The sequence below is a fragment of the Rutidosis leptorrhynchoides genome, chromosome 2 (genome assembly GCF_046630445.1).
Source record: "Rutidosis leptorrhynchoides isolate AG116_Rl617_1_P2 chromosome 2, CSIRO_AGI_Rlap_v1, whole genome shotgun sequence".
NCBI lineage: Eukaryota > Viridiplantae > Streptophyta > Magnoliopsida > Asterales > Asteraceae > Rutidosis > Rutidosis leptorrhynchoides.
In genome coordinates, this window is record NC_092334.1 from 639,762,756 (window position 1) to 639,785,687 (window position 22,932).

Sequence of the window (22,932 nt, forward strand, 5' to 3'; positions counted from 1 at the left end):
CAAGGTTCTTTTCCCGAGGTTAGTTACATACTTACATATATATAATTTTTATCATTTGCCGGCAATTAGTTTTCTACCACCCTTCTCAGATTGCCAATATCTCAATTAGGGTTATCGACGATATCTAATCAAAGAGTAAACAGTTGATTAACTTCAAAACACAATTGTTATTGTTATGGCACTCAAGTGGGAAGGAATATTTACCCGTTGGTGAATATTTTGCTTGTTGAGTTTATAAAATAAAACCTTATATACAAAAAAGTAATAAGGTTTACTACCAACAATAATTAGAACCTTAGGGACTTGTTTATAAACTCCCCACAGTCGGACACATTCCTCATTTGAACACTGCTTCCCTCCGCTCCAAAACCCTAAATCTGAAACCCTAACCCTAACCCTAACCCTAACATCAACAAAAATGTCGATGTCAAAGGGTTCAAAGATGCTTCAATTCATCAACTACCGTATGCGTATCACAATCCAAGACGGCCGTCAGCTAGTTGGCAAATTTATGGCTTTCGATCGCCACATGAATCTCGTAATCGGAGATTGTGAAGAGTTCCGTAAACTTCCACCGGCGAAAGGATCCAAAAAAACCGAAGAACGAGAAGACCGTCGCACTCTCGGGCTCGTTCTGTTACGCGGAGAAGAAGTTATTTCAATGACAGTTGAAGGACCACCGCCGCCTGATGAAAACCGTGCTAAAGCCGTCGGCGCCGCCGCGTTATCTGGTCCAGGTATCGGCCGTGCTGCTGGCCGTGGAATACCTACTGCTCCCTTGGTTCAAGCTCAACCGGGTTTATCTGGACCGGTTAGAGGTGTTGGTGGACCGGCTCCTGGTATGATGCAACCGCAGATTTCGAGACCTCCAATGAATTATCCTCCTCAAGCTCCGGTGGTTAGACCCGGACAAATGCCGTATCCTGGACAAGGTCCTCCACCTCAGATGCCACGTGGACCGCCTCCTGGTATGCCTCCACCTCAGTTTGCTCAACGGCCGCCTGGTCCTGGTCAGTATCCACCGCCTGGGCAGTATGGACAGAGACCTGGTATGGTTCCACCCCCTCCGATGATGAGGGGACCACCACCAATGGGCGGAGCACCACGACCTGGTATGCCTGGTCTGCCGCCACCTGGACGTCCTGGAATGCCTCCACCTGGTGGACAGATGCCCGGTTATGGACCTCCGCGCCCCGGGATGCCTCCTCCACCGAACAACCAGCAACAACAGCAGTAGTAGCAGAGACTGGTAATGGTATGCGTTCTTATATGTTTCATAAATTTTTGGACTTGCTTAAATGTTCCTTATGCACCAATACCACAGTAATATGTGTTTTGTGCTCAATTATGTTTGTTTGCTACTGTATTAACCATTGTAACTTAGGCTTCATTTTTAGATACTGTTAGCTAGTGTAGGCATGATCTGCTTAAGATAATTGTTACAGAGGCTTGAAGTATAAATGTCTTAGTGTATTAGCAGTTTTTAAGCTGATAGTATAGTAGCATACTTCAAATGTCTGACTGTGACTCAACCACGCCGATGCACACACGACTCCTAAACCTGTGGACGTTGCTTCATACCCCTTTTGTATCATATTGAACAATTGATAAATTTGCAATTATGAACAAGTGATTAAATTTGCAAGAACTCATATATGATGGAACTGTAATACATTAGAGTCTTGATTTAGTGACGGAACTGTAATACAGTAGAGTGTAAGACATTGTTGCAGTAACAGATATTGATCATATTTTAGCATTATGAACACTAGTACGGAGTAGTTAAAAATATGAAAAAGGTAACTGGTAGTCTTTATAAATTATGGTATTTGTGAAGAGAATAAACCTCCTGGTCAAAGCAATATAGAGAAGTTGCATCCTATTCGAGGGAACAAGCATGGGGGAGAGTGTTGCTTTATCATGTAACCATGTGTCTTCCACTTACAACTTTTTACAAGTCCTCCAAGTTTATGCTTTCATAGATCTCCCTTTTTAATGATAAACAACCAGTTATCGTGCAATATGTTAGGAGTGACTTGCATGAAATTTGAAGTCTCGTATTGAGACATGAAAAGTAGATCTCCCTTTTTCTCCCGTAAACAGGATAAGGAAGCTTCATTTAGACAATTATAATTCAACCGTAGTTCTCTGTGGATCTCATCTACAATATGAACCCCATGTATCATTACCTTTAGAGTGTTATGCAGTGTCACTAATATGGGTGTGCTAGCTGTCTTAATTCATGAAGGCACTAATATGTTATAACAAATCTGAACAAACAATGAGCATGCGACCATCTCTTTCCCACTCGAAAGTGTGTTAGGAATCAGCTTTGAGGGCTTGGGGTCACGCTACTTCCATGTTTAAAAATTGAAACAACTGAGTTAAAGAATAAAGTTTGATTGCTGAAGGCAAACCAACTTAGAGCATGTCAGTGATAACTTTTCCGACTTTTGTAATTTAAGTTAAGCCAACTTTGGAAGTTCATGCTTACCCGATGTTATAGTTCCCCTAGAGAGTTCTAGTTTACCCAACTCTGATAATCATAGTTCACCCAACTTTGAGAACTCTATTTTACCCAGCTTTGGACGTTAATTTTCTTTATTTAAGTCAGATTGTTAAGGCGATTATAAATATTAATGCTTTTAATAACTAGGCCTAGTCACGTGTGGTGGTCGTTCTAGACGAAGGCCGATCAATGAATTGGCTGAATTTAATCATAGGTGGATCAAAACATAATTTGCTTGTTCTTTTGTGAGGTTGTAAGAGCTGATATTAACCACAATCTGTTAGAGCCACCATGGGCATTAGTTCTATCCCAGCATTACTGGTTCCATAAAAGGATGGTTCTATAATTATGTGTGCTGATAGGAGAGCCATTAATAACATCACCATATTGAGCACATGTATCCCATAGATTATATAATATGTTAGATGTGCGTGGTTCTTGTTTTTTAAAAGTTGATCTCAAAATTGATATCATCACATTAGAATGTAAGGAGATGAATGGAAGACAACATCCCACATCAAGGGTGGATTATTTTAGTGGTTGTTTATGCCTTTTGGCTTGCACATTCATGAAGAATACCATTAACATAAACAAACAAACTTTACATAGTTGTCTAAACATAAATATAATCATTCAGTTGTTCAGATACTCTGTAACGCTATTTTTAAATCATATTAAAATGTTGACCAACTAAATCCGACTTTGACCCAATTGTTCAAATATATTTTAACCTTAATTTTGATTAATATTAAAATGTTGATCAACTAAATCCGACTTTGACCTATTTTTGACAAATTTTGACCGAATACATTCGACTTTGACCGACTGAATATGAGTTTTGATCGATTGTGACTCGTTAACCGACTTGGATAATCTGACTTTTGATCAATTTTGACTCGTTGACCTCTTTGGCCTTACTCGAGTCGGACTAATATTTAAACCAGACCAGTTGGTGACAGTCGGCTGACCTTTACAAACTTTGCTTATAGGGCTTTGTGCCTTTGTCTACTTTGATGATGCACTGCATAATGCACCATGATTATTTTAAAGAAGCATTATATCATTTAAAATATAATGCACTGTATGATTTTTGTTAATCTCTCTAATAAATGCTTGTATCTGTTGCAGGGTAGTTTTCTGTTTTTTGGGATGCCGTGAAGATGCCTGGTCTGTGGAAGGGGTTTTGTGCTTATAAGCTTCTGCAGCAACAGCAACATCTTATGTTGAATTTGCTAATGGTTTGTATAAGTAAAGAGTTTACATTAATTGCTAGACTCGAAATATGTTGGATTTAGCCCATATTATGATCTTTAAATATCAGTATGCACACCTTTTCAACCTGATCGATCATGAGCTAGCTTAAATGATACTCCCTAGTAGTAACTATTAACCGGCAGAGTTGTGTTGAACGTGTGTATAAGTGCATTTTTTCAGTTATTTACTAAATGGACATCTTTACTGAAGTTGGTGTAATAAGTGGGTTAAGTTGTACTTAAGATGAGATAGGTACCGAAACTGAAAGTACTGAAACCAAAATTGCCTAAAATAAAAAAATGAAACTGAACCGAATTAATAGTGCGGTACCGGCTTAGTACTACTACCGGGTAAATGTATTTTAGGTGTAGTACCGAATTCGAGTTACACCTGGTTGGACATTTCATAGGTGAAATTTTACCTAGTTGGACAAACTCCACACCAAAGGATTCAACCTCGTCTTTCGTGCAATCTTGCGACTTTTTAATATGTTGTAATGAACGTTTAATGAATGAATGAGCGAAAATTTCAAAAACCTGAAACCGTTACCAAAAAGTGAAACGGTAGGGATTCAATTTTAGTTCTTGGTTTCGAATTAATTCAGTATCAATTCGATATTGAAAATTGTTTATGGATACTGAATTATGAAAACAACAAAAGTTTTTGAGACCCATTTAGCATATGATTGTAGGAATTAGTGCACAAGGTAAAACTAATTGAAGATTTTCAGCCTACAATCTAGAAGCCCACCTTCTAGATATTCAAAGTAGGCAACCTTGACACCTCATATGAAAGTAGTAAAGTTGATAACGATGACGGCCGCCAACCTTCTCCGTTCACACCATTCCACCGCCATAGAATTTTTACTATAAATAGAGGTGCAAACCTCAGTTGTAAATCATCCCAAAATCACTCAGAGAAGTGTAATCACAACCTAGATAGTGTGTGTGAGTTTGAGAGTTTTTTTTTTGTAAGAGTTTTGTAATACTCTGTAAATCTATTCTTGTAAGTAATAGAGTTATTTTCTCTCAAATTTGTATCTCCCAACGTCCAGGCGATCCTCTCTTCCTAACAAGTGGTATCAAGAGCTTGGTTAGAGACGGTTGAGTTTTTGGGTCTTCTGAAGTTTCCTCAAAATCCAATTTTGAGTGTACCATTGGATTCGTCTCGTCGAACCGAGTCCAACGCAAAAAACGGCGACTTAAACGGAGTTATAACGAGCCCAGAAAACGCGGTCAAAGTTTGGTCAACTCGCCGGAATCTCGCCGGAGAACACCACCGGTGCCGGAATTTTCGCCGGAGAAGACGATCACTGTAACAGTCATGTAGCAATTCACTGTAGCAGCTGGCGGCACTGTAGCATGTTCCTGTAGCAGTACTGTAGCAATTCTGAAATTTTACAATTTGGTCCCTGAAATTTTCAGAATTTCATTTTTGGTCCCTGAAGTTTATAAAAATTATAATTTTGCCCCGTAAGTTGAATTTAAGCCGCGAAGTGTCTATTCCACCATTTTCAACCGTTCCGGACATAACGGTGATATCTGTTTTCTAAAATTCAACCCCGTTAGTGTTGAAAAATCATTTGTAAGGTGATAATGTCCATAGAAGAGTCAACATCATCTTCGGGAGCTATGATTATGCTCACAGCCACAAACTACACGCTGTGGAAACCTCGGATGGAAGATCTCCTCAGCTGTAAGGATTTATTTGATCCTATTGAATTGAAGGGTATAAACCCTGATTCTGCCAAAGAGATAGATTGGAAGAAATCAAACCGAAAAACTATTGGTCAGATCCGTCAATGGATTGATCATAGTGTCTTCCACCATGTTGCGCAAGAGACAGACGCATATGTCCTCTGGAAAAAGTTGGAGGACATGTACCAGGCCAAGACTGCTCGGAATAAAGCCCTGCTGATGAGGCGTTTAGTCAACATGAAGCTCAAAAGTGGAACTTCAGTTGCCGAGCATACCAGTGAGTTCCAGAACTTGGTCAACCAGTTATCGTCTGTAGAGATGCCGCTTGGCGATGAAGTTCAGGTGCTACTGCTACTTAGTTCCCTTCCCGATAGTTGGGAAACGCTGGTAGTAACACTCAGCAACTCAGCCCCGAATGGCAAACTTACCATGTCAATGGTCAAGGATGCCCTATTCAGTGAAGAGGCAAAGAGAAAAGACATGGCACAGATCAGACCCATGCCTTTGTCACAGAGAATCAGGGGAGACGGCGAATGAGTAGCAAAAATAAATGGAGAGGCAGAAGCAAGAGCAGGGGCAGGTCAGCTGATGGCAGAAAACCAACATATAAATGCCATCATTGTGGATTAGAGGGACATATGAAGAAGAACTCCTATAGATTGAAAGAGGAACAAGGTCAAAGCAGTTCACAGTCGAAGAACAAGGGTGGAGAAACATTAGTTACTATCACTGGTGATGTAGCTTATTGTTCAACCCATGATGAGACATGCCTTCACGTCTCACGAGAAGACACGGAATGGGTGGTAGATACTGCAGCTTCCTACCACGTGACTCCATACAAGGAATACTTCACAACATACAAAGCTGGAGACTTTGGAGCTGTGAATATGGGAAATTCCAGTTCCGCTGAGATTGTCGGAATTGGTGATGTCAAGATAAAGACAAGTTCCGGGAGCACAATCACTTTGAAGGATGTTCGCCATGTGCCAGATCTTCGACTGAATTTACTTTCTGGGGTAGCTCTCGACAAACAGGGCTATGATAGTCATTTCAGTAGAGGCACATGGAAATTGTCAAGAGGCGCTATGATAGTCGCTCGAGGACACATTTGTGGCACACTATACAAAACTAATGTGAAGATCTGCACAGACAGTATTAATGTTGCAAAAAAGGAGGCTTCACAAAATTTATGGCACCAGAGACTCGGTCACATGAGTGAGAAAGGGTTGTCTACCCTAATAAAGAAGGAGCTTATCAATGTAGACAAGGACGCTGCACTAGATCCTTGCAATCATTGTCTGTTTGGTAAGCAGCATAGAGTCTCATTTAATTCCTCTTCAACGAGAAAATCAGAGTTACTCAGTCTGGTACACTCTGATGTTTGCGGTCCCTTGGAGGTTGAATCAATTGGCGGCAACCGATACTTTCTAACGTTTATCGATGATGCTTCTCGAAAGGTGTGGGTATATTTCTTGCGGACGAAGGACCAGGTTTTCGAATACTTCAAACAGTTCCATGTCATGGTAGAACGTGAGACAGGAAAGAAGTTAAAGTGTCTTCGATCCGACAACGGCGGTGAATACTCTTCCAGGCAGTTCGATGCCTATTGCAGATCATATGGCATCCGACATGAGAAGACAGTTCCACGTACCCCTCAACACAATGGTATAGCAGAAAGAATGAACCGAACAATCATGGAACGTGTTCGGAGCATGCTCAGTATGGCTAAGCTGCCAAAGCCATTCTGGGGAGAAGCAGTCAGAGCCGCATGTTACTTGATCAACCGATCTCCATCAGTACCACTGAATTTTGAAGTTCCGGAGAAACTTTGGTCTGGAAAGGATCCATCATACTCTCACTTAAGAGTATTTGGATGTTTGGCGTACGCACATGTATCCAAGGAGCTCAGGCAGAAGCTGGATGCAAGGACCACTCCATGCATATTCATAGGCTATGGAGATGAAGAATTTGGATACAGATTATGGGATCCAAAGGAGAAAAAGGTGATCAGAAGTAGGGACGTGGTGTTCCATGAAAGCCAGACAATAGAAGATATTGAAAAGCCCACAATATCTCAGAAGTCAAATGTTGATGCTCAGGTGCCAGAGGCAACAACGGAATCATTCTTGAGAAATGAATTTTCAGTGCAGAAAGAAATGCCAGAAGTAGAAGATAATGAGGAAAATGACGGTGCTGAGCAGGGGGAGCCACAACCCCATCTGCCAGACGTTCCAGCACCATCACAAGGTCAAGATGATGGTGGATCTCCTCAGAATGTTCCAGAAGTTCGTAGATCTGAACGAGGTCGGATTCCATCGAGTAGATATCCAGAATCCGAGTACCTTCTACTTACTGAATATGGAGAACCAGAGAGTTTTCATGAAGCAGTAACTCATAAGGATAAAGAAAAATTGTTGCTCGCAATGCAGGATGAGATGGATTCTCTGCAAAAAAATCAAACTTATGAGATTGTAGAACTTTCACGCGGGAAGAAGGCACTGAAAAACAAATGGGTGTTCAAGCTGAAAAAGAATGGTAGTGGAAAAGTGGTGAAATACAAAGCATGGATTGTAGTCAAAGGATTCAAACAGAAGAAAGGGATTGATTTTGACGAGATATTTTCACCAGTAGTCAAGATGACTTCAATTAGAGTCATACTTGGATTGGTCGCAAGTATGAACTTGGAGCTTGAACAGATGGATGTAAAGACAGCTTTTCTTTATGGAGATTTACATGAAGAAATTTACATGGAGCAGCCAGAAGGTTTTGAGATTTCAGGAGATAACCTCGTATGCAAGCTGAAGAAAAGTTTATATGGTTTGAAGCAGGCACCTAGGCAGTGGTACAAGAAGTTTGACTCGTGCATGGTGAGTCAAGGGTACAAGAAAACTGCAGCAGATGAGTGTGTCTACATTCAGAAGTTTTCTGAAGGAAATTTCGTTGCTCTTCTACTATATGTAGACGATATTTTGATCGTAGGGAAAGATGCAACGAAGATCAACCGGCTGAAGAAGGAACTCTCTAAGTCTTTTGACATGAAAGACTTAGGGCATACTCAACAAATTTTGGGAATGCAGATTACCCGAGATAGGAAGAATAGAAGGTTATGGCTATCTCAGGAGAAGTATATTGAACGAGTGCTTGAACGGTTCAATATGAACAATGCCAAACCTGTTAGCATTCCGTTCGCTAACCATTTCAAGTTAAGCAAGAGTTCTTGTCCCTCATCCAAGGAAGAGATCGGGGAGATGTCTTCAGTACCATATTCTTCAGCAGTTGGAAGTTTGATGTATGCAATGGTGTGTACAAGGCCCGATATTGCTCACGCAGTGGGAACAATGAGTCGTTTTCTCTCGAACCCCGGGAAAGAGCATTGGAATGCAGTAAAATGGATTCTCAGATATCTTAAGGGTACAACGAATCTATGTCTTTGTTACGGGGGAGCTGATCCAATCTTGGAAGGCTATACAGATGCGGATATGGCCGGAGATCCTGATAGTAGGAAATCTACTTCAGGATTCATTTACACTTTTGCAGGGGGAGCCGTTTCATGGCAGTCAAGACTACAGAAGTGTGTCGCATTATCCACAACTGAAGCAGAGTATATTGCTGCCGCAGAAGCTGAAAAAGAAATGTTGTGGTTAAAGCGTTATCTCCAAGAATTTGGAATCAAGCAAAAGGAGTACAAGGTACATTGTGACAGTCAGAGTGCTCTAGATTTGAGCAAGAACTCCATGTACCATTCCCGTACAAAACATATTGATATTCGTTATCATTGAATACGCGAGGTAATTGATCGACAACTGTTGAGACTAGTGAAGATCAATACAAAGGAGAATCCTGCGGATATGTTAACAAAGGTGGTGACTCGAGAAAAGTTGAAGTTATGCAGAGACATAACTGGAATGTTTGTGGATTCGGCTGGAGGGGGAGAATTGAAGATTTCCAGCCTACAATCTAGAAGCCCACCTTCTAGATATTCAAAGTAGGCAACCTTGACAACTCATATGGAAGTAGCAAAGTTGATAACGATGACGGCCGCCAACCTTCTCCGTTCACACCATTCCACCGCCATAGAATTTTTACTATAAATAGAGGTGCAAACCTCAGTTGTAAATCATCCCAAAATCACTCAGAGAAGTGTAATCACAACCTAGATAGTGTGTGTGAGTTTGAGAGTTTTTTTTTTTTTTTTGTAAGAGTTTTGTAATACTCTGTAAATCTATTCTTGTAAGTAATAGAGTTATTTTCTTTCAAATTTGTATCTCCCAACGTCCAGGCGATCCTCTCTTCCTAACACTAATTATATGAATAAATTCATGTATGTTTTCATGGTCACACAATATACATTTACACGTCGACTCTATGTACATGATATTAGTATTGAGAACCAAAATTGGTTTGGATTTAATTAGACTTCTCTCGTTATTAGTTGGCGGGACTCTTGAATTAGTTATAACAATCAAGTCCACTTAATTGGCCCAAACCTAATATATTTGAGCCGTAAACAACTTTAGGGTTTTAACTAAAAAGATCTAGGAAAAAACATCATGGTTGGTCCCCAAACTTTGCACTATAATTCAAGATGGTACCTAAAGTTTAAATTCATCACGTTTGGTCCCAAGTTTTAAGAATAGTACACGGTTGGTCTCAGAAGTTAACGACGTTAACTTTACCAAGGTAACTTCAGTCACGTGAACCACACACTATGACCATTTTTGTCTTTTCATTTGAACATTCTTTTACCCTAATTTTTGACTTTTAATTATACAACTGTACCCGTTAGTTCACCCAAAATCAAATCGTTCCCACATCAAACAAACCCTAATTTCCAATTTTGAATCAAATTCGTTCCAATTTGAATCAACCGTTCCTAATCAAATTTGTTTCTAGTCAAATTTGTTCCCAATTTGAATCAAATTCTTCCCAATCCAACTTTTATTTTTTCTAAGTTTTGTTTCGTTGCATTTATGATCGGTGCCATCTTTTTGTAAAGTGGTCGAATTGTAGGTTAGACCCACCGATGTGTGCTCTTTCAGTTAAGATTGTTCCAGGATTGTTGAAAGCGAAGAAAGAACTAGAGACTTAAATCAAGAAGGCTGCAGTGGATTACAGTTTTAAGTTGAGTAGTTTTTGGTGTGTATGTAATATGAAGTAAAATTAGTTTGGTTAGTTAGTAATGTTTTGGTTGGATTTATAAGTTTAATGTTATGCATTCGAATGTGGTTGATGAACATTAATGAATTTAATACATTTTGATCCCATTTGTGATATTGTATTGTCTTGTGCTATCCAGGTTCTTTAAATAGCTGTGTTGTGATTTATAGTTTCAAATGCTAAACTGCAGGTTCTTGAAAACTTCTGTTGTGCTAAACTGCAGGTTCATGAAAACTTGTGCTAATTTTGACTAATGCAGTCATATGTATGTTGTGATATGCTAATGCATTAGTATTAGTCAATAACTGTAGGTTTGTATTGTGATATGCTAATATCGATAGGCCAATGGCCCGTTGGTAAAATCATGATCGATCCTGTATTCCCACTTGATAAATGCTAGTGCCACATCAAGTTATGTTAATGACTCTAGGAGGAATACTAATGTTAATGCATAGTGAAAACTATGGAGGCTACTCTGGTTTGATTCTATATTAGTTAACTAAAGTATAAAGTGAAAATAAATGTATTAGTCAACTAATTTGTAATAAGTATAGCAAAAGGAACGATAGTAAAAAAAACAGGGTTGTGATATTGTAATGAAGTTCAAAACAGTCAAAAGTAGTCAACAATAGTCAAAAAACAGTTTGATAATTCGTATGTTAGTCAACTAATTTGTGCTAATGCAGTCACCTAATGCAGTTAAATGTGTTAGTTTCATCTAATTTGTAGTATCTAGTAGACTTTAGTTTGTGCAAATTAAGTCAAATTTAGTATCTAGTTTGTCACTTTAAGCACTTTTGACTGTTTAGACACTTTTATTTTGATAAGTATAACTGTTTTGACACTTTTAACAAGTTGACAAGATTAACAGTTTTGACAATTTAAACAATTTATCCAATTTGACCCTTTTAACACTATTGACACTTTTAACACATTATAATCTGTGTTGTGCAGTTTCAATATGACTTGTGCTATACTAATGCTAAATATGCATTCAAATTTCATGACTGAAAACAAAACAAAAAAGGCACTTTCACCATCAAAACAATCACAACATCTAAAATTCAAAAGTGATTTGTAAAAACAGATGTAACATTACATACTATTTAATGTATGATCATCAAAATCTTCTCCTTCAATTCGTATTGTGTATAATGAAGACATAATTGTAGTTGATTGAAAAAAAATTATTGAAGAATTACGAAGATAGGGTTGATCGTGGTTATGAACATTTAAAAGAAAACGTTGAAGATTGTACGTGAGATGAAAAAAATTGGGCGGGCTTCTGACTAGGTTATGTGGTGATCTGCATACTTAAAATCAAAAAGACATAAATTGATAAATGCCCTAATGTAACAGACTGAAACCGGGGTTAGAAGTAAGATTACTTAATTGCCCTTAGGTTTATAATTGTGTTTAAATTATGCTTTTATTTTATTAATATGTTTATTATTAATTGAATATGGGGTTAAGACCAGTTTGTGACAAGGGTCCCAGAACAGGTTGGTTTGTTTAATTTGGACTCCGTTAGGGCCTCCTAACGAAGTACGAAAGATATTAGATAACTGGTAAATACCCGTGTGTTGTGGGGTATGGGTTTTAATAACCCATAAGTGTGTATTATCTGCTCTTTTCTACCCATTTCTTGAACCTTCTAAAAACTAGCTCGTACCTAAACATACACCATCTCAAAACCCTAATCAAATCCAAGTAAGAAATTAGATCAAGTAGCTTAAGTGACTAATTTCTTGTATCCTTGTGATCATCTAATCAGGTTTGTTTACTTGAATCCTTGCTTTGATTCTTGATTAATTCGGTTTTTGTGTTCTTGAATAAAAGTGTGGTTTTGAGCTTGAATCTTCATGAAATATGTTAGATATGCTTAATTGATGTTAGAAATAGGTTGTATATATGTTTAGTAGCTTCCATGTGCTTAAAATTTGATCAAAATCGCTCAAAAATCGAGTTTTGGGCGAAAAATGTTCGAAATCAGCGTAAGTGTTCGAACCAGTTGCTACAGTGTTTGCTACAGTATTTTTGCTACAGTATTTTGCTACAGTACCCGAACTGCTACAGTGTCACTATTTGCTACAGTGTCACTATTTGCTACAGTGTTCGGGATTGCTACAGTACCACTATTTGCTACAGTACCCCCGAGTGCTACAGTACCGTGTTGCTACAGTACCGAGTTGCTACAGTGTTCGGAAATCACTATTTGCTACAGTACCTTTTATGAAATTGAACCGGGCGTAACTTTCAAAACGTAACTCCGTTTTTGATGAATAAACTATCGTTAGAATCGTAATAAAGAATACTTTTCAATGGTGAACTTTTAAGAACATAGATTAAACTATTTTTGGGTCGAAAAAGGAGTTTTAGTGTGTATGTCGTGTTTTGCACGCACCTGTATGCCATTATTGAATGGAGTCATGATGTAGACTCATAAAATTATGAATATATGGTGTTATGACCTAGTTTATAGTATGATTTGATTATACTATTGATTGAGATATGTATATTGACTTCGTTGTGTTGTTCTCAGGTGATAAGAACAAGGAAGAAGCTCAGAAGTAAGATAACTGAGCTGTAGCTGGTAATCGGTGAGTGGGACTATCTCCGGATAGAGTTTAAGTAGCATATCATGCTACTGTGATTGACTCTTTTACCATGCATAGTGTAGAAATTGCCATGTTAGAATGATATAGTATGCCTGATGTGGTATGTGATTTATGTGTACACTGTGTGAATGACACCAGTCGGGCCTAGGGAGACTGGGGACTCGAAACCGTGCCTAGGAGAGGTTAGAGTCCGTATGAGGTCAACCGTGCCTAGGGGAGGTTGGGTCCATAGGCTACTGATTGTAGAGTATAGTGTGAACGATGCATCCCCTGCATCTGGATAACTATACTGTGAATTGAGTAGCAGGGACTATCGGTAGACTCAAGTCCGATCAGCTTGGAGTCGTGTGCTCGTACAAGCCGTCGATCCTCGTATTGTCTTATTGTATGCTAGTTGGTAGTTAGCATGTGTTGTTGTTAGTATATAGCTTGTGTGTGATTTAAGCTATATCTGTTAGATAGATTTCATTCACTTAGCGGTGCGCTAATCCCCCACATGTTTCCCCCTTTTGCAGGTTTAGGTACTGCTAGTCGGGATGGGTATTGATGCAGATGACATGTTTGACAACCCAACTCTGATGTGAACTTTTGTATAAATAATGTTTTGTGATAACGTAACACTGTGGTGTAAACTTAAACTTAATTACTCAGATTAATGTAATGACATGACTAATAGTGTGTTTGTTAATAAAGTCTTCCGCTGTGTTTAAAAAAAAAAAATTTGCCGGTGTTACAAGTTGGTATCAGAGCATGGTTTGGCAGCAAATACGTGCGCGTATTTTGTTCCCAAACCCTGAGGCAAGTCAAACATGTCTGTGGGAGTGGGGGGCTAAGTGAAAATAGGATATACGTGTGTTAGTTGTGATTGAACTAACTGTTATCCACTAAGCTTTTGTGTGAGCTATTTTGTAGCACAGGTATGGCTGATAGAAACGCAACTGGCCCATCCAACCCCGGAACATTTAGAGCACCAGAAGAGGGTGTTGAGTCAGATGATGATCAGAGTAGTTACATCCTTCAGTTAGAAAGCAAGCTAAAAGAGGCCGAGGACAAAATTAATGAGCTTGAATTGGCGAGGCATTCTGGAAATGATGATACACCACCTGGATTCCCAACCGCGCAATCCCAAACGATACCTAATGTGCCCCAGAACCAGTTTCAGAATCAAATACCTAACCAATATTATATGCCACCACAAAACACCTTTACTTACCAAAATCCCATGATGATGAATCCATACCAAATGCAAATGTTCCATCAACCTTACTTGCAACCACCCAAAAGATGTACTTATAAGAACTTCCGTGATTGCAAACCCTCTGAGTTTTCTGGAAGTACTGATCCAACAGTAACTCTCAATTGGTTGCGAGAAATTGAAAGGGTATTTGAAGCGTGTCAGTGTGAACCTGAGCTGAAAGTAACATATGCTAGTCGAATGTTGAAAGGTAGGGCTATGATTTGGTGGGATTCTGTGATTTCCAGTATACCAAAGGAGCAAGTGAGTATGATCACGTGGGAGCAGTTTTATGGAAAGGTGTGTGAACAGTATTGTAATCCGTTTGATATGAATCGAATCAAGACTGAGTTTCTTGAAATGAAGATGACACCTCATATGACGATCGATGAGGTGGTAGAGAAGTATATGGATAAACTGAGGTTTGTACAACAATGGGTGCCAGACGAAGCATCTCGTATCCAGCATTTTGTTAATATCATTTTGCCAGAGTACCGAACTTTTGTTAGAACAGCTACATCGTTGTCTCAAGCTGTTGTGATGGCTAAGATGGTAGAAAGTGATGTTCAGGCCGCCAGAAACAGAATGTTTTGTAATGTGCTACAACGAGGTGGGCAAGTATCTGGTCAATCAGGATCTAAACCCAAGAAGTCTAGTGGGTTTAAATTGAAGGGTAAAAGTGGTCAGAGTAGTTTTGTATCTGGAGCAGGTAATAGGAATTGGTGTCACACGTGTCGATCTTCTCACAGTGGTCAATGTTCTGAGGCTACAAGAAGATGCTTAAATTGTGGTGTTGTTGGACATGAGTCTTCAGCATGTCCGTATCCGAATAGTGTGTGTTGGACTTGTCACAAACCAGGGCATCGTGCAGTTAGTTGTCCGTCGAAGAGTGGTAGTTCCGGGGCAGGGTCTGGGGCGCGTTCAGCATCAGCTGGAGGGTCAACTGCCTCAAGTGGGCAGAAGAGGAAGAACCCTCCAACAGCAGAGGCTAGAGCTTTTCAGATGTCGGTGGAAAATGCTGTGGCAACTGACGAAGTAATCACCGGTATGTTTCTAATCAACTCAATACCTGCTCGCGTATTGTTTGATTGTGGTGCCAATAAGTGTTTTATGTCCCTAGATTTCTGTGCTAAGTTGAATTTACCAGTTACTATGTTACCCAAGCCGGTTAGTGTAGAAGTAGCTGATGGTAAGACCACACCCGTCACAACCTATGTGACTGGGGTTTGTATAGAGATCGAAGGGAAGTCTTTCCCGGTGACTTGTTTAGTGTTACCTATTCCTAGCTTTGATGTAGTACTAGGAATGGATTGGTTGAGCTCGCTTAGGGCTAATATTAAGTGTGATAGGAAAATGATTACCTTTCGTTCGACCGATGGAACCCGTGTGGTGGCCCGAGGGGGGCGGGGAGGGTATAATTTTCTGTTGATAACCACGATGAAAGCGAAAAAGTCGATGGCAAAGGGTTGTGAATCATTTCTTGCATATGTGATTGATGCAAAGAAAGAAAAGAAAACAGTGGCCGATATTCCGATAGTATCAGAATTTCCCCAAGTGTTACCAGATGAGTTACCAGGTCTGCCGCCGGTAAGGGAAGTTGAATATAAGATTGAATTGGTTCCTGGAACAACTCCAGTTGCAAAAGCTCCATACCGATTAGCGCCGTCTGAAATCCGTGAAATGATGTCACAGATTCAAGAACTATTAGATCGTGGGTTTATCCGACCGAGTTCTTCACCGTGGGGTGCTCCGGTATTGTTTGTTAAAAAGAAAGATGGGTCAATGCGTATGTGTATTGATTATCGTGAATTGAACAAAAGAACAGTGAAGAATAAGTATCCATTACCTCGAATAGATGATTTGTTCGATCAGTTACAGGGTGCTTCATTCTTTTCTAAGATAGACTTACGATCCGGATATCATCAGGTTCGTGTTGCTGAATCAGATATACCGAAAACAGCGTTCAGAACAAGGTATGGTCATTATGAATTTCTTGTCATGCCGTTTGGGTTGACGAATGCGCCAGCAATCTTCATGGATATAATGAATAGAGTGTGTCGTCCGTTCTTAGATAAGTTTGTGATTGTGTTTATAGACGATATACTAGTGTATTCAAAGACCGAAAGTGAACATGCTGAACATCTGAGACAGGTTTTGAACATGTTGAAACGTGAACAATTATTTGCAAAATTTTCAAAGTGTGAATTTTGGTTACGTGAAGTGCAGTTTTTGGGTCATGTGATTTGTGCCGAGGGTATAAAAGTTGATCCGACAAAGATAGAAGCAGTAATGAATTGGAATTCTCCGAAGACTCCGACTGAGATTAAGAGTTTTCTGGGATTAGCCGGTTATTATCGCAGATTTATCAAGGATTTCTCGAAAATAGCGGGTCCGTTGACTAAGTTGACTCGTAAAGATGTAGCCTTTCGATGGACTGATGAACAGGAAAAGGCTTTTCAGACTTTGAAACAGCTACTGTGTCAGGCACCAGTGTTAGCTTTACCAGAAGGTTCAGACGACTTCGTAGTATACTGTGATGCGTCATACGCTGGATTGGGTTGTGTATTAATGCAAAGAGATAAAGTAATCGCTTATGCCTCACGACAGTTGAAAGTTCATGAGAAGAATTATCCAGTGCATGATCTTGAAATGGCTGCGGTAGTGTTTGCTTTGAAACTGTGGAGACACTATTTGTATGGAACCCATTGTGTTATATGTACAGATCACAAGAGTTTGCAGTATATCTTCTCACAGAAAGAATTGAATATGCGTCAGAGACGATGGCAAGAGTTGATCAAAGATTATGATTGTGAAATTAAATACCATCCGGGTAAGGCAAATGTGGTTGCAGATGCGCTAAGTCGTAAAAAGTCAAGTGAAAATGTGAAATTTCTTCGTTTGAATATAACTTCAGATTTGATTAACAGCTTAAAAACCATTCAGGCCTGTGCTTTAGAGGACGAACATATTAAATCTGAACAAATGACCAAACGAAAAGTGGACTTAATTGATGACTCACGTGGACTAAAGACCTTAAACAATCGTGTTTGGGTGCCTAAGCTTGGAGATTTGAGGGATTTAATCATGACGGAAGCTCACAAATCCAGATTAACAGTACATCCGGGTAGTAATAAGATGTATCATGATTTGAAAACAATGTATTGGTGGCCAACAATGAAATCAGATATCGCCCGTTATGTCGAAAAGTGTCATATATGTGCTCAAGTGAAGGCAGAACATCAGAAACCTTATGGTTCGTTACGTCAGTTACAGATTCCAGAGTGGAAATGGGAACATATAACGATGGATTTTGTGACCAAATTACCTCGAACTCAGAAAAGACATGATATGATTTGGGTAATAGTGGATCGTCTAACTAAAATTGCTCATTTTCTTGCTACTCGTGAAACAGCTTCGTTAAGTGAGTTAGCCGATTTGTATGTGAAAGAAATAGTTAGTCGTCATGGTGTGCCGTTATCGATCGTTTCAGATAGAGATTCCAGATTTGTGTCAAAATTTTGGAATAGTCTTCAACAGAATCTGGGTACACGTGTGAATTTAAGTACAGCTTATCATCCTCAGACAGACGGACAGAGTGAAAGAACGATACAGACTTTGGAGGATATGTTAAGGGCTTGTGTGTTAGAATACGGTGGTTCGTGGGATACACATTTGCCGTTGGTCGAATTCGCGTATAATAATTCATATCATTCGAGTATAGGGATGCCGCCCTATGAAATGTTATACGGTCGTCGTTGCAGAACTCCGAATTGTTGGTTAGAAGCCGGGGAGAAACAGTTTGCAGGTCCCGAAATTGTTCAAATGACAGCCGAAAAAGTTGCAATTGCGAGAGAAAAGTTGAAAGCCGCTAGAGATAGGCAGAAAATGTATGCTGATCCGCGTAGATGTCCGGTAACCTTTAATGTGGGTGAACGAGTGTATCTGAAAGTTTCACCGTGGAAAGGGGTTATCAGATTCGGTAAACGTGGTAAGTTAGCACCGAGATTTATTGGTCCGTTTCCGATCAGTGAAGTGTTGAATGATCAGACTGTGGTGTTAGATCTTCCGCCAGAATTAGCCGGTATTCATAATACATTCAATGTGTGTTATTTGCGTAAGTGTAAAGTCAATGACGAGACACAAATCGTACCGCTGGTAGATTTGAAAGTTGATTTGAGTAACAAGTTGGTTGAGGAACCTATTCGAGTGGTCGACAGAAAGGTTACTGAGTTAAGAAAGAAAAAGATCCCGACGGTTTTAGTAGAATGGAAACACAACTTAGGGTCTAACTTGACGTGGGAGACAGAAGAGTTGATGAAGACTCGTTACCCTCATCTGTTTGAGCAAGACCAGATTCCGAGGACGAAATCTCTTTAAGGGAGGTGGATTTGTAACAGACTGAAACCGGGGTTAGAAGTAAGATTACTTAATTGCCCTTAGGTTTATAATTGTGTTTAAATTATGCTTTTATTTTATTAATATGTTTATTATTAATTGAATATGGGGTTAAGACCAGTTTGTGACAAGGGTCCCAGAACAGGTTGGTTTGTTTAATTTGGACTCCGTTAGGGCCTCCTAACGAAGTACGAAAGATATTAGATAACTGGTAAATACCCGTGTGTTGTGGGGTATGGGTTTTAATAACCCATAAGTGTGTATTATCTGCTCTTTTCTACCCATTTCTTGAACCTTCTAAAAACTAGCTCGTACCTAAACATACACCATCTCAAAACCCTAATCAAATCCAAGTAAGAAATTAGATCAAGTAGCTTAAGTGACTAATTTCTTGTATCCTTGTGATCATCTAATCAGGTTTGTTTACTTGAATCCTTGCTTTGATTCTTGATTAATTCGGTTTTTGTGTTCTTGAATAAAAGTGTGGTTTTGAGCTTGAATCTTCATGAAATATGTTAGATATGCTTAATTGATGTTAGAAATAGGTTGTATATATGTTTAGTAGCTTCCATGTGCTTAAAATTTGATCAAAATCGCTCAAAAATCGAGTTTTGGGCGAAAAATGTTCGAAATCAGCGTAAGTGTTCGAACCAGTTGCTACAGTGTTTGCTACAGTATTTTTGCTACAGTATTTTGCTACAGTACCCGAACTGCTGCAGTGTCACTATTTGCTACAGTGTCACTATTTGCTACAGTGTCACTATTTGCTACAGTGTTCGGGATTGCTACAGTACCACTATTTGCTACAGTACCCCCGAGTTGCTACAGTACCGTGTTGCTACAGTACCGAGTTGCTACAGTGTTCGGAAATCACTATTTGCTACAGTACCTTTTATGAAATTGAAACGGGCGTAACTTTCAAAACGTAACTCCGTTTTTGATGAATAAACTATCGTTAGAATCGTAATAAAGAATACTTTTCAATGGTGAACTTTTAAGAACATAGATTAAACTATTTTTGGGTCGAAAAAGGAGTTTTAGTGTGTATGTCGTGTTTTGCACGCACCTGTATGCCATTATTGAATGGAGTCATGATGTAGACTCATAAAATTATGAATATATGGTGTTATGACCTAGTTTATAGTATGATTTGATTATACTATTGATTGAGATATGTATATTGACTTCGTTGTGTTGTTCTCAGGTGATAAGAACAAGGAAGAAGCTCAGAAGTAAGATAACTGAGCTGTAGCTGGTAATCGGTGAGTGGGACTATCTCCGGATAGAGTTTAAGTAGCATATCATGCTACTGTGATTGACTCTTTTACCATGCATAGTGTAGAAATTGCCATGTTAGAATGATATAGTATGCCTGATGTGGTATGTGATTTATGTGTACACTGTGTGAATGACACCAGTCGGGCCTAGGGAGACTGGGGACTCGAAACCGTGCCTAGGAGAGGTTAGAGTCCGTATGAGGTCAACCGTGCCTAGGGGAGGTTGGGTCCATAGGCTACTGATTGTAGAGTATAGTGTGAACGATGCATCCCCTGCATCTGGATAACTATACTGTGAATTGAGTAGCAGGGACTATCGGTAGACTCAAGTCCGATCAGCTTGGAGTCGCGTGCTCGTACAAGCCGTCGATCCTCGTATTGTCTTATTGTATGCTAGTTGGTAGTTAGCATGTGTTGTTGTTAGTATATAGCTTGTGTGTGATTTAAGCTATATCTGTTAGATAGATTTCATTCACTTAGCGGTGCGCTAATCCCCCACATGTTTCCCCCTTTTGCAGGTTTAGGTACTGCTAGTCGGGATGGGTATTGATGCAGATGACATGTTTGACAACCCAACTCTGATGTGAACTTTTGTATAAATAATGTTTTGTGATAACGTAACACTGTGGTGTAAACTTAAACTTAATTACTCAGATTAATGTAATGACATGACTAATAGTGTGTTTGTTAATAAAGTCTTCCGCTGTGTTTAAAAAAAAAAAAATTTGCCGGTGTTACACCTAAGTTTGCCTATCACGTGCCTAAGGTTAACAAGGAGACAGTCGCGTTGTTAAGTTCTGGGACCAAACGTGAGTTAAATGAAAAACTTGGGACCAAACGTAATGAATTTAAACTTTAAGTCCTATCTTGATTTATGGTACAAAATTTGTGGACCAACCATGATATTTTTTCAAAGATCTAGCTAATAATTTAAATTACCACAAAAGATCACCAACCAAAATACAATTCTCGGACGACGAATTCTTGCGTGAAAAAAGGTTCCAAGTTAATGTAAGATAAAAAAGATTTCGGTTATAGTTTTCTCTTCTATGTGGTTTACGAAACAAAAGAAAAGATTTCAACAAAAAATATCTCAGCCATAACCATTAAAACTTTTAAACGATTGTATTTTTTTTGGTCACTTGTTGACATCAAAGACGTATATATGTAGTTGTTTTGATGTGATTTTGGTATCGTACGAACGAATCAAAACCACAGTTGTTTTTGTTTTAATTGTTGATTATTTATTAATTTTGGGGATTAAAATTAACATCAAATATTTTGATGTGATTGGTATCTTACGAACAGAACAAAACAAAACTGCAGTTGTTTTGTTTTCATTGTTGATTATTTAATTTATTAAGATCACAAGGTGTCCGTAGTCCATTTCAGTGTTCATTTTTCAGTGTCAAAAATGGAAGCCGAAATTGACTGACAGTGACATGGGTGGAGGTGTCCATTTTTTATTTTTTGAATTGCGTTTTAATATTTTATTTAAATTAATTTCATATAATAAAAACAAAATACTAAATTGAAATTCATAAAATAAACTACATTCATGTTATATATCGGGGTGTTAGTATTGTTTTCGTGTCTGAAACGGTAATTACTCCGGATTGATCTTTGAATCGTGTGAACACTTTCCTAATCGAATATTTCGACCCACTTAGTCACGGGTTGCACGAAGTTTCGATTGGGATAAGACAAAGATGAATTGATCTCTTGGCTAAAAGAAATCAACTCCAGAATTGCAGAGGATATAGTTCTATTTGTTTGTGTTGAAAGTGTGCGTAAAGGTAAAATCCTTTTCTCAATACATGAAGAATGTATTTATAATGGGTCAAAAGGTTTCATAAAAAGTCACAACCTTTGATTCATACCCACTAGTGACTTGGAAGTTTAATATTCATGTATTTAGATTTAAAATGATCTAAAAACATGAAAAAACCGTAGTTGAATTCCCTGGAACAATCCCAAAATGTTTGGGGTTCAAATGTGCCTTTTGGGTTGAAAAGGCACATTTTCAGTGATTTCAGTGTTAAGCCGCGCTGCGGGCTAACAAAGCACCACACTTCCAAACATGCCAAAACTCTCGACCTCAAAATCACACTTTAAGCCGCGCCCCGGGCCCAGGAGCTGCGCCGCGGCCACAATTTCAACCTTTAAGCCGCGCCGCAGCTTAAAGCTACTGCACACCAAAAAATTAATTTTAACCTTATTTTCAAGCGTGTTTAGCCTTTTAAGTCGCGTTTCGCATTTCTAATGTTCTAAACATTATTTCCAAGCTCACTAACATAACCTCAAACCATTTTACACTTTATGAACGTGTACTCCACACTCCTCAAATTCGTGTAGCGTTTCAATGGTTCGAGCACTTTCAATTTAGCAATCCAATCAACTAAAATGACGTTGAATCATGCTAAAATCACCAACATTATATTTATTAAACTTCATAAAATAAACTAGATTACATTTATTCAAAACATTCATAAAATAAACTAGATAACGTAATAAGTAATAAGTGGTCTCATAAAATTCATAAGTCGACATTTTGTGATTAATAATATAAAAATGAATATTAAAATGATAATTTAAATATTGTAGAGAGAAAGTGATAAAAAAGATATAGTTGTGCGAGTAAAATGAGATAAATTAGTATTGGTATTGGTATAGTATTTATAAGAAAAATAAAATAAAATAAACTAGCCGTTTAATGGCTATATTTTCAAACTCCACAACTCCAACAACTATATTTTACACCGTATTTATCGCGACCTTGAGCACCGACGGT

At 38.7% G+C, this 22,932-nt stretch overlaps 1 protein-coding gene across 2 annotated transcripts; it reads left to right on the forward strand.

The window, feature by feature from the left end:
- Window positions 1-367: 367 nt before the first annotated feature.
- On the forward strand, window positions 368-3,951 carry LOC139893704 (uncharacterized). Of its 2 annotated transcripts, none has more exons than XM_071876880.1 (2): window positions 368-1,255; window positions 3,638-3,951. In XM_071876880.1, the coding sequence occupies exon 1, from the start codon at window positions 419-421 to the stop codon at window positions 1,235-1,237; it is 819 nt and encodes a 272-aa protein (XP_071732981.1). In that variant the 5' UTR covers window positions 368-418; the 3' UTR covers window positions 1,238-1,255; window positions 3,638-3,951. The 2 variants fall into 2 exon arrangements, with proteins under 2 accessions (XP_071732981.1, XP_071732982.1); XM_071876881.1 differs by having other exon boundaries at window positions 368-1,249.
- Window positions 3,952-22,932: the final 18,981 nt, after the last annotated feature.

Bases quoted from the DNA above. Each gene is read 5' to 3' on its own strand.
- LOC139893704 (XM_071876880.1), top strand. From the start codon at position 419: ATGTCGATGTCAAAGGGTTCAAAGATGCTTCAATTCATCAACTACCGT.